The sequence below is a fragment of the Sorex fumeus genome, unplaced genomic scaffold (assembly GCF_029834395.1).
Source record: "Sorex fumeus unplaced genomic scaffold, SorFum_2.1 ptg000098l, whole genome shotgun sequence".
Lineage (NCBI taxonomy): Eukaryota > Metazoa > Chordata > Mammalia > Eulipotyphla > Soricidae > Sorex > Sorex fumeus.
Window position 1 is genome coordinate 1,367,705 of NW_026606155.1, and position 12,409 is coordinate 1,380,113.

The window sequence follows — 12,409 nt, forward strand, 5'->3', positions numbered from 1 at the left end:
TTCATAAAAGTAGTTAATAAAAGTTCATTACAGATCATATTCAAACACCAATCCCATCACTGAGCACCTTTCCACTGCAATAAAAGAGAAGTGTGTGAAGGTTGATGTATTTCATTCTGGAGCCATTTAAGCCCGATTATAAGAGAATACAAGCAAATGTGTAAAAACCAAACAAATGTGTGCTACTTTTGATAAGTGAGATATAGTGTAATTCGTGGCCACATGCTCCAGGAAATTCTTCATCAGTCTCTTCTGGGAGCTTTAGTTTATAGTCTCTGGGTCTTGACCGTTGATGAGATTACATGTCCCTGGAGGCAGTTTGTGGGTGTAACTGCCAAGCTACTGGAAAATTGGGGAGTTGGGGGGGAGGAGGTCCAGTCCCGATCCAAGTGGGCTTGGAGATCTCAGTCACGGGTTCCCACATACCTGCATTTTTCTTCTGGTTCCCTCTTGAGTGAGGCTCATCCCCTCTTGGATGAGGCTCGTCAGAGCGTGTGAAGAGTGGCCTTGAGCTTGGCAGCAGTTGGATTCTGCATTGTTTGTTTTATAAATCTTTCTGTATATCTATATCTTTTATAGAAGTTTATCCACTGATTTTAATGTAATTATTAATAAGAACGGACATAGGGTCAGAAAGACAATACAGAAGATAAAGTGCTTGCCTTGCACAGAGCTGACCTGGTTCTATTTCTGACCTTGCATGTGGTCCCCCAAGCCCTGCCAGGAGTGGTTCAGAGCACAGAAATAGGAGACAGATAGACAGAGAAAAAGCAAGCAAGCAAGAAATGAAGAGAAGGAAAAAAGGAAGGAAGGAAGGAAGGAAGGAAGGAAGGAAGGAAGGAAGGAAGGAAGGAAGGAAGGAAGAGAGGGAGGGAGGGAGGGAGAAAAGGAAAGAAAGAAGAAAGACAGAGAGAAAGAGAAAAGGAAAGAATGAGAGAAAGAATGAGAGAAAAGAAAGAATAGAAAGAGAAAAAATAGAAATAAGAAAGAAAAAAGAGACAAGAGACATATTTCTGTTTTCCTACTTCCACAGTTTTATTTTCTCTTTATTCTCTATATTCCTTTTTTGGTCCTGTATGATGTCTTTTGTATTTACTTGCTCTGTATAGTGAAATATTTTAACTCCTTTCTCACATACTTTTAAATATATATATATGGCTGGAGCAATAGCACAGCGGGTAGGGCGTTCGCCTTACACGCGGCCAACATGGCCGACCCGAGTTCGATTCCTCCGCTCCTCTCGGAGAGCCTGGCAAGCTACCAAGAGCATTCGATATGCCAGACACAGTAACAACAAAGTCTCCCATGGAGACGTTACTGGGCCCGCTCGAGCAAATCGACGATCAACGGGAGGGCCTTTACCTTTATATTTCTCATATATACCTTTTAATAAATATTTTTGACTACCCACAAGAGAAAGTATGTTTAATATTATAAGTGTCTAACACTCTCATTTGAACTTATGCAAGCAAACCTCACTATCATACAAAACTATGAGCCTACGTAGTTCTTTCCCATATCCTTTCTGTTATGTCATATGTTATATCACTATGCAATCTATGTCCAAATATAATCATTGCTTTTATGCATTATCTTAAAAATCAAATAGAAAATAAAAACTGGAGTTACAAACTAAAATAATAGTTTTTATAATTGTCATTGCATCTACCATATATAGGGATATTTATTTCTTTGTAAGTGATCTGTTCACCCTCTAGATTCCTCTCACTCAATCAGAAATTCTCTCTATAGTACTTGTTACAGTGACATTTTAGGGATAACGAACCCCTCAGCTTTTCCTTGGGACACTTTAAATTTCTTCCACATTTATATTGAACGACACTATTGGGCGGTGCCACTGGGTATAGAATTCCTGTTTGGAAGTTTTAACCCTGTCCATACTTTTAGAATTTCAGTTGTTTGTTGTTTCAGCCCTTACAAGATCTCATTTATACTTACTAAAATTGGAATTGTGATGTACATTTTAATTTTGGATGAGAAAAGTTTCTATCCTTTCTTCCCTCTCTTTCTTATTCTTTCTCTCATTCTTTCTTTCTCTCCTCTTTCTTTCTCTCTTTCTTTCTCTCATTCTCTATTTCCTTCTTTCTTAGATCAGAATACAGGTAATACATCATGACCTGAATTGCCCTAGGTCAAACACTCAATGGAGACAAAGGAAGTGGGGCTTAGATGGGATCTTCAGCTCCCATTTCACCGGAAGCTCTGCCCTGGGGGTTCCACACAGCTAACAGGCTTTCCTGTTTTGGCAGGGTTTGGCTGAAGTGGACCATGTTGCTCTCCTCCTACGCCTCCCTCCTCTGTTTGCTTCTCAAGGGCTTTCAGACCATCGAGGCTACAGATACAAGCAACAATAACCCTTATCGGAACCTGTCTCCTGACTTTGCCTTCAGTCTTTTTAAGAACCTAGAAACCTTGAATCCCAACAAGGACATCTTGATCTCCCCTGTAAGCATTTCTATGGCCTTGACTATGCTGGCTATGGGTACCGGAGGCCCTGCACGCATTCAACTGTTTAATGGCCTGGGCTTAGACCTCAGTGAAATGTCAAACTATGACGTCCAAGAGAGTTTCCGGCTACTTTATGAATTCTTCAGGCAGTCAGACAGAAGCTTCAAAATGAGCATAGGAAGAACCTTGTTCCAAAATCAGACCCTGAATATCATGACGGTATTCCCAGTAAAAGCCCAGCACTACTATGGGTTGGACAACTTGCCTTTAGATTTCCAGGACTGGACCAAAACCAGCAGTCAAATCAACGAGTATGTAAAGAATAAAACACAGGGGGAAATATCAGACTTAATCTTGGATATCCAGAGCCCAAACACCATCGTCCTGATCAACTACGTCTTCTTCTCAGGTACTCTCTCGCTATTCCATTAAGATCAGACACTTGTTACTAAAACCAATTACAACCATCAAAAACACAGGTATCACTGAGCATAGCAGTTGATTTCTTCATGAAGTTCTTCTCTTCCATGTTCCTAACAAAGGTAAATGTCCAGAAGAGTTTGAACATGCCCAAAATCTTTGAGGTTGGCCAAAATACATGACCATGAATCATATGGCATACTCAAAGTCTAAATAATACCTGCTGAGCCTGGAACTGAGTCAGTCATTAGGACCTATTTTGAATGATAACCTAGAACATACAGAGTCCTCATTCTCAGGAATTTCTGATGGCCTTTCAATCCATAGTACCTACTTTCCATAAGCTACATCAGCTCTGACCAGATCTTGCACCAACCAATCTTCATTTCCTCCTCACCAGTTTGGAGCAGGGTTTTCCATCATGTCATTGGCAATACATAAAAATTTCCAGGGAGAACTGCTAAAATTAAAAAGTCCAGACCAGTATTTATAAGAGTCAGGAAGATTGCTCCATAGTTGAAAGCTTGCCTCATGAGCGGGCAGAGAGAGGACAGCTGGAATAGAGAAGGGATCACCCAGAAAATGATGGTTGGAGAAATCGGTCTGGATGGGAGATATGTGCTGGAAGTAGATAAAGGACCAAACATGATAACCTCTCAGTATCTGCATCGTAAACCATAATGCCCAAAAGTAGAGAGAAAATATGGGGAATATTGTCTGCCATATAGGCAGTGGGAGGGTGGGAAATTTGGGGTATACTGGGGATATTGGTGGTGGGGAATGTGCACTGGTGGAGGGATGGGTGTTTGATCATTGTGTGAGTGTAACTCAAACATGAAAGCTTGTAACTATATCTCACAGTGAATCAACAAAATTTTAAAAATAATAATAAATTTTAAATTTTAAATTTATTTAAAATAATAAATTTATTTAAAATAAATTTATTTAAAATAATAAATTTTAAATAATAATAAATTTTAAAAATAATAATAAATAATAAATAAAAAATAAATAAAAAGTCCAGATTCCATTCCAGAAACAAAGTCTCCTACGAAAAGTCTTAGAATTTGCAGGGTTGATAGGGGGTGGGGAGTCAGGGAACCAGTAGGGGCTCATCCAGTGATGCTCAGGGCTTATTTCCGGCTATGTGTTCAGGTATCACTCCTGGTAGTACTCTGGGACCCATAGACAGTAGTGGGTGTGTTGGTCATGTGCAAGACAAGCACCTTACCTACTATACTATCTCTCCCACCGCAGAATTTTTATTTTTAACCAGAACCTGCCTCTGATCAGTTTTGTGATCTGGTGGTTTAGATACCAATATCCTTGAGAATAATGTCTAAATTTACTGGCATTACTGTATTAGGGGTCCTCCACCCTCAATCCATCACATTAAAATATTAGCACTGTAGCACTGCCCTCCCATTGTTCATCGATTTGCTCGAGCGGGCACCAGTAATGTCTCACAACAAATTGTGAGACTTGTTGTTACTGTTTCTGGCATATCAAATACACCACAGCTAGCTTGCCAGGCTTTGCCATATGGGTGAGATACTCTTGGTAGCTTGCCAGGCTCTCCAAGAGGGGCGAAGGAATTGAACCCTGGTTGACCGCATGCAAAGCAAATGCCCTACCTGCTGTGCTATCGAATGTGAAATAGAATATAGATTCTTTAAAAGGCCAAACCATTACTTCAATTTGGCCATCCTACATTCTTAAGGTTGTATCTGTATCTTGGATCTTGAGAAAAATGCAGTGAACCTGGGGTGCAGATATCTCTTCAAGTGAGTGATTTCATTTTCTTAAGGTAAACATGCAGAGTGAAATTACTGGACTATGTGGTAGTCGTATTTTTTTTTAATTTTGAGAAACCTACATAATGTCTTCCGTAGAAGCTGCACCAACTTACCTTCCTCCAAAATGCATTAGGATTCCTTCTCTTCTCATTTGCCAAAAATCTGCTATTTCTTGTCAGAGAGACAAGAGTAAGAGTTAAGAGCTCCCAAGTTCTTATAAAATTTATTGGGTTCTTAAGTCCAGTGTCTCCTGTCATAGAAAAGAATTTTAGGAAGGACATGAAGAGTTTAGGAAACATTTAAGAGCTATGGATAGGAAAAGAGAAACATGTTTAAGAGAGAACACGGGCTTCTCTAAGGGGAGGAAGTACAGAATGGCTTTTGGGAAATGCTTAGATAGATAGATAGATAGATAGATAGATAGAGAGATATTATCCAAATTGTCCTGGCCTGAATTCTAGGACAGATTTCTTTTTTTGCTATAAGATATTATATTTTGATTTGGAATTTTTCTAATGGTAAATTATTGAGTTGGCTTTTCTGTACCTGTTGGCCATTTTAATTATCCTCTTTGGGGGGCCTTTATCCCAAATTGGACTTTGGAGTCTTTTACAGTACTGGGCTATGTAATTAAAAAAAACATGTTTATTCATTTAGATAGCAATGTCCAGATTGAAAAAGTTTGTTCCCATTTACTTTTATTTGTTTTGTTTGGATGTCATAATGCCCGGGGGTTATTCCTGGTTTTGCACCCAGGAATTACTCCTGGAAGTACTCAGGGGACTATATAGGGATGCTGGAAATTGAACCCAGGTCAGCCACATGTAAGTGCCCTACCTGCTGTACTATCACTCTGGCCCTTGATCCCATTTCTAAGGACGGTTTCCATTTCGTTGAACGTATCTTTAATTATGCAACTTTTTTGTCTTTTGTTGTTGTTGTAGTCACATTTTTAAAAGATTTTTCCTTATTTGTAATTTTGATATCATATCCAAAATATCAAGTCAAACCAGTGTCAAAGTGATTTTTTCCCTATATTATTTTCCAAGAGTTAGATGTTAACCATTCTGTTCACTTTTTGATCTTTTTTTAAAATTTTTATTAGTGAGACACCATGAGGTACAGTTGTTTTTTTTTATTTAAATTTGATGAGTGGTATAAGATTAGACAGAGACTCAACTACATTCCTTTGCATGGGAATATTCTGACTTCAAATTACCACTTATAGAACAGCGTATTGTTCCCCACTAAGTATTATTGGCTCTTTTATCAAATATCAGTTAAAAGTACTTGAGAGGGTTTGTTTCTGGGAGATTGTTTCTGCTCTATTGTTCTTCTTATGTGATAATCCCGTGCAATTTTGGAGCTTTGTAGTATTTGAAACCAGGAAGTGTGATGCCTCCAGCTTTATTCTTTTGGAGAGTGACTGGCTTTGCCTTATTTTTGTAGTTTCATGATATACTTTACTCCTGGCATGCTGGTCCCGGGACTGAGATCTCCAAGCCTACTCAGATCGGGGCTGAGCATCCTCCACCCAGATCCTCCAAATTCCAGTAGGCGGGGGTCACACCCACCAACTGGACCCCTGGTGCCGTGTAATCTCATCAACGGCCAAGACCCAGAGACTATAAAACCCAGCTCCCAGAAGCGCGGCCACATTCGCGGCTGCGCTACATCTTATTATCTCATTCCTACTTTGGACAAACTTGCAGGCTACCGAATGTAATCTGCCCACACGGCAGAGTGGCAAACTCCCCATGGTGTACCCAATATGCCAAATACCAGTAACAATGATGGGTCTCATTCTCCTAAAGAGCCTTGAATATAATCTCAGGGCTAGGACGAAGGAGACGTTACTGGGGCCTGCTCGAGGCAATCAACGAATAACAGGATGGTCGTGATCGTGATCGTGACTCCTGGCAGAGGTCGGGCCAAGTTTTGGCACATTTAGCAATGGCAGTTCAGGTGCTCCCACAAATGCCAAAGGCCCTCTCTCCCACCAGACTGAGCACTCACACACAGTGCATCCTTGTCTGTTTAGGGGCTCAGTACCTCTGCTTAGTATCTGGTGCCTACAAGTGATTGCAGAGTCTCTGGCAATGAATTGACCTGGGGTAAAAGCCCTGGGTAAAAGCAAGAACAGGAAAAGAATGCAGGAGTATAGAGGTGCCTATACACCTGTGCAGAGTGGGTGTGGGTACTGGCGTAGCAGCATTTAGCACAGGCTTTCTATATCTCAGCTTCTTGACATCCTCCGGATGGAGTGGGGCTAAACTTTTTAGATAGAGTAGATCCAGGTAACCAAACCAGAGAACGCTGAAACAGGCCTCACTGCACAGATAATGTGTGACACGGCAAGAGTGATGCCAAGCCCCTGAATCACTCAGGGAATCTGCTGAAAAGGTCCCAGCATCAGGACCATCACAGAAATGAATCACATCTCCCGGGCACATTTCTGACTCAATGCCTCTCTTGCAAAACACAGGACCCAAAAGAAGAGAGAACAAGGGGGAATGCCCTGCCACAGAGGCATGGTGGGATGGGGGGATGGGGGGTGGGAGGGATGCTGGGACCCGTGGTGGTGGAGGATGGGCGCTGGTGAAGGGATGGGTACTTGATTGTTGTATAACTGAAACCCAAGCACAAAAATTTGTAAGTCTATAACTGTACCTCATGGTGTTTCACTAATAAAAATTTTTTTTTTAAAATACAAAATAAAAAAAAATTTTTAAATGCAGCTAACTCTCCATCTGTCGGGAGTAGAGAGTTCCACAGTCTCTGGGGGATCCAATAAGGAATTCCCTGGGGCATCCTTTACCAGACACCTCAGGGAACCCACCCCAGGGAACCTCAAAGTTGCCTTGACACTCACGGCTCAGTAGGGGACCGTCCCCTGGCTTAGTGATGCCCCAGCTCTGAGTAACTTCCACTCTTCATCTTCTGCCTTCACTTTCTGTCTGCACAGGCACATGGGAACAGGCCTTCAACCCAGAAGACACCAGGTTGGAAGACTTCTATTTGGATGACATGACCGTGGTGAAGGTGCCCATGATGTTCCAGTCCAATGTCTTTAAGTACTTGTATGACTCAGAGCTGGAATGCATGGTGGTACAGTTGGAGTATAAGAACAACAGCACTGCCTTTTTCATCCTCCCCGACAGCAAGAAGATGGACATGGTCATCCAGGCGCTGAGCCCAGACAGGCTTCGTAGGTGGGCCACGTCCATGATCAGCAGGTAACTCCACCCATTCTCAGAGTACATGGTTTGCTGGCCACCTTCTGCTTAAGGCACTGAGGCTCTCTGTCCTGGAGGTTTGCACTGAGATACTTTAAGGCTTTCTGTAAGGTGAGGGACCTCTTCCGGGAGGTAAAAATCCCTCTCTATCATCATATTCTTGCCTTATTTTCCTTTTTGGAAAATGGGAGGAAGGCTACAAAGGGTGCTCAGGAAGTCCAAGGACCCCAAAGGCAATATTTAATGAACCAGGTCATTATTCAGCACAATGACCCAAGAATGAGAGTCTGCTCTACTGAGTCCACAGCACTGGGAATACCCAAGTAGGCCCATGGTTCTGGGGCCTTCCACAGCTACACTCTATGATGCTTGGGGGACTTGGCAGTTCCAGAACTGAAACAAGGCATGGGCCATAACTACTGGGCTATTTGCCAACCCCCGCCCCAGTGCTTAAACCAAGTTAACCCACCACCTGGTCATCCACACTGTGACCAGAGACTGTAAGTTTCAAAGATACAAGAATAAAAACAAGACGGTGGGATGTTAACTGAAAAGTTGGAGTCACAGGGCTCAAGCATTTGGTGGCCAAGAGCTGTCTCCCCAGGTCGGATGATGGGAAAAAGGACCGGGGAATCGAAGAAGGAACAGGAGCCAGGCCCCAGGCTGGTTAGCAGTCAGTTTATTTCTTTCCTCCCCGATGTCCTCCCATCTCTACCTTTACAGTGCACTTTTGTAGTCTGTAATAATCATAGTTTTGGTTGCAGTCCCAAAGTCCCAAAGCCTCAGTTCTCCTCCTCATCTTCAGTTTCTCTTCATCAACCATCTCGTCCTCAACATCTAGTCCCAGAGTCTTGTCTTCATCTCCTTCCTCATCTCCTTCTGGTCTCATTCAGTTCCTTCAACATCCCCTTCTCAGCATCTCCTTCACGTCTCTTGAGTCTGGTCTTCGACATCTAATCTGCATCTAGTTCCGTTCACTTCTGTTTCCTCTTGTTTTGTTCAGAGTAGTTCTCTTCTGCATCTAGTTCTCTCTGCATCTAGTTCTGTTCCATGTAGTTCTCTTCAGCATCTAGTTCTGTCTCCTCTTGTTCTGTTCTGAGCAGTTCTGTTCTGCATCCAGTCCTGTTCCTCTTCTTCTGATCTGCCTCTCCTTAGCCTTATAGCATAGTTGTATGGAAATCATGATTCTCAGACCACAGTGCCCATCTCCAGCTTCCCTCTGGGGAAACTCGCTTTCATTCCTGCATCACCATCTGACTCCAGCTTGGAACAAACTTGCCCCCATGACTGGGAGGAGGAGCTCAGAGCATAATCCTGCTAGAGTCCCCGGCCCACACACTAGCCAGTATTTCTCCAGTCACTGGTGCCAGATCTGGTTGAGATCCAGGAAGAGAGTATCTCCTCCCAATCCCAGTTCAGTCCCTCCTTCCGTCCATGCAGTAGCCCCCTATGCCTTCTGATGCTCAGGATTCCTGAAATGTCTTTCCACTGTGGAGAGAAGGAATTCTAAAGTGAAGCAAATGCCTTCAGAGGTGGGTAGGTCATGTATAAAGGCCCACCCCACCTGCGCCAACATTTGAGAACTGTATCTGTTTTTTCATAGAAGTGGTCAGCCCAATGGACGAAAGCTTTCGAGCAGAGAGATCTGGGAGGGTCCCTGGGTCCTCATGCTGCCCTGATGTGTCAGGAATGCACACAGAGATGGGGGTGGGCTAAAGACACAGAACATGGTGGCTTCAGTTCCAGAGCAAGCCACCATGTGAATAAGCCAAAGGCACTGTGCCAGAGTGTCTCTAACCCATGTGTTTCCTCTGAGCAGAAAATGCCTAACCCGTATGCTTCTCCCAAGCAGCAATGTGGACCTCTACATCCCCAAACTCTCCCTGTCTGGTCTCTATGACCTTGGGGAAATCCTGAAGGCCCTGAGTCTCAATGATTTAAAGAACAACCATACAGACTTGAACAAATACACCAGCATAGTACAGACGTTGTCAAAGGTAAGTATCTCTGGGGTCCTTCACTCCCTGCTCCCCCAAATCCACAATGACAGGCAACTCCACGAAGCTCAGTCCTGAGTGGGTGTCCAGGTCCCGGGCCTTGAACCCCAGATATTTCCTATGGCTTGAGGGTTGCAGCAGGCTCTCTTGTGGCACAGCCCAAGAAGGGGGTGTCCCAGTGAAGCAGCAGGCAGGTGACCTGGGAGGCTGCAGCCCCACATGTCCCTGTGCCATCCAGGTGACCACAAAAGGAAGTGGTCAGGAGGGCTGTGGGCAGCCCCAAAACCAGATGTCTTAAAGAGTCCCACTGTATCCTCATCCATAGTTTCACTGTTTTTGTCCCTGTTCTCTCCATTCATGCCTTCATTCTGAAAGAGCTCCCCAGGCCACTGGAGAGTCTCCATGTCTCTGATCTGGTCAGTCCTCAGAGATCTGAAAGTGACAAAACTATGAGGGGATGGAAGGGGAAAAGCTTTAGGGATAGTGGCCCCCTTCTACATATACATGAACTTCAATCTCTGTGAAACTCTTTGTACAGAACTGCTCAATCAAAGTCTCCTCCTCCTCCCAAGGGTGCTGCAGTTTCAAGGAGAGTCTGGTCAGAAAGACAAAGAGCTCAGGAGGCTGCAGAGCCAACAAACTCTGTCCCCTTTGGCCCAGGCTTGGACTCAGACCTCATTCCCATTCATGGCACATGCCAGGCCCATCTCAATGTCCTGGCTACTGGACACACGATCCCCACCCCGGAGTGCAGAGCCTGTGACATGCCACTACAGAGCTGTCCCCGACTTTGCATCCACACACTCAGGCTGGTGCTGACTCCAGAAATCCTTCTCCTTTTTCATAGCCCCCTGACATTTCTACAGAGACCCCTTTCCCTGAGAGATTAGTTCCTTCCCACACAGGAGTTAGGTCCCACATCTCCCTGAGAAACCAACAGCATATCCCTGAATCCCAACTCCACCTAGCATCAATGAGGGGTTGGGGGAAATGGGCAGGAAGCCATGAGTAGCTGTGGAACGTTGGGGTACAGCAGGAACTCACCTTTCACCCCTTGGACCATACCCACAGGTGGTATACAGCTCCAATCTGCAATTCAATGAGAATGGCCAGGCAGCTTCGTCCAACATCCTCAGCAGGTCTGTGGGCCGCAAAGCTCCTGCAATTCGCTTCAACCATCCCTTCATCATCATGGTCTTCCACCCTACCTCATGGAACTGCCTTTTCCTGGGCAAAATCATGAACCCACAGGAACTCACCGGCCATGAGAAGCCATGATGCCCACTGACCTTGGGCACTGGGATGTTTCTAGCCTTCCCTGGCTTTCCTCTTTGTAATAAACAACTGCCGGCTCCATTGCGACTGATTATTGGTGTGATTAAAGGAGAAGGGGACACTTCTACAGCCTACTGTCTTCGTGACCCAGCAGTAGTGGGCTGTCTGCTTCCACTCATTAAACGTGGTTCGGTGTTATGGGGAGTCTGCAAGAAGGGTTTCTGGAGACCCAAGTATTTGTGGTAGATTTTTATGAGTTTGAAATTATTTCTAAATAAAAACTTAAAGAAATCATAGAAGTCAAACACAAAAGAAAGATAAAATCCTGAAAAATATACAGATGGTTTATAGAAGATACACAGAAACTGATAGAAGGGTACAAACTGGATACATCAGAGGTGGGTGGGTACACAGAAAACTAGCTATATAAATAGATAAACACAAAAGTACAAAGACAGATATGTTAGCATATAAATAAATAAACAGAAGATACATGTATAGATACACAAACAGGGAGACAAGTAAGTAGGAGGAGTAATAGCTGATAGGAATACACGCTGATAGATATCAGGTTAAGGGGTATGACATACATCTTGAGAATGAATCGTAGTTCCTTATAGATGTATTTATATGTTTCTATCATATATCAATATAAATACATATACATAGCTACCTAAATATAGATGTATGTGTGTATATAGCTGATAGGAATACACACTGACAGATATCAGGTTAAGGGGTATGACATACATCTTGAGAATGAATCGTAGTTCCTTATAGATGTATTTATATGTTTCTATCATATATGAATATAAATACATATACATAGCTACCTAAATATAGATGTATGTGTGTATATAGCACAGCAGTAGGGCGTTTGCCTTACAAGCAGCCAACATGGCCGACCCGAGTTCGATTCCTCTGCCCCTCTCGGAGAGCCCGGCAAGCTACCGAGAGTATTCGATATGCCAGACACAGTAACAACAAAGTCTCCAATGGAGACGTTACTGGGCCCGCTCGAGCAAATCGACGATCAACGGGAGGGCCTTTACCTTATATACATATATATCTGAATATCAGAGCCATCCTCTTACTTAGCTAGAAAAATTTTAACGTATTTCCACTCGGGGCAAACTGAAAACAACTTGGGGATGGAGCAATAGTACAGTGTGTTGGGCGTTTGCCTTTTACACGGCTCACTTGGCTTCGATCCCCA

At 43.5% G+C, this 12,409-nt stretch overlaps 1 protein-coding gene across 1 annotated transcript; it reads left to right on the forward strand.

The window, feature by feature from the left end:
* The first annotated feature begins 2,289 nt into the window (after positions 1 to 2,289).
* On the forward strand, positions 2,290 to 11,196 carry LOC130041192 (corticosteroid-binding globulin-like). Its single transcript, XM_056133242.1, has 4 exons — positions 2,290 to 2,878; positions 7,651 to 7,921; positions 9,774 to 9,918; positions 10,990 to 11,196. The coding sequence occupies exons 1-4, from the start codon at positions 2,290 to 2,292 to the stop codon at positions 11,194 to 11,196; spliced, it is 1,212 nt and encodes a 403-aa protein (XP_055989217.1).
* Positions 11,197 to 12,409: the final 1,213 nt, after the last annotated feature.

Bases quoted from the DNA above. Each gene is read 5' to 3' on its own strand.
- LOC130041192 (XM_056133242.1), top strand. From the start codon at position 2,290: ATGTTGCTCTCCTCCTACGCCTCCCTCCTCTGTTTGCTTCTCAAGGGC. The intron at 2,879-7,650 runs GTACTCTCTCGC...CTGTCTGCACAG, and splicing joins CAACTACGTCTTCTTCTCAG to GCACATGGGAACAGGCCTTC. The intron at 9,919-10,989 runs GTAAGTATCTCT...CCATACCCACAG, and splicing joins TAGTACAGACGTTGTCAAAG to GTGGTATACAGCTCCAATCT.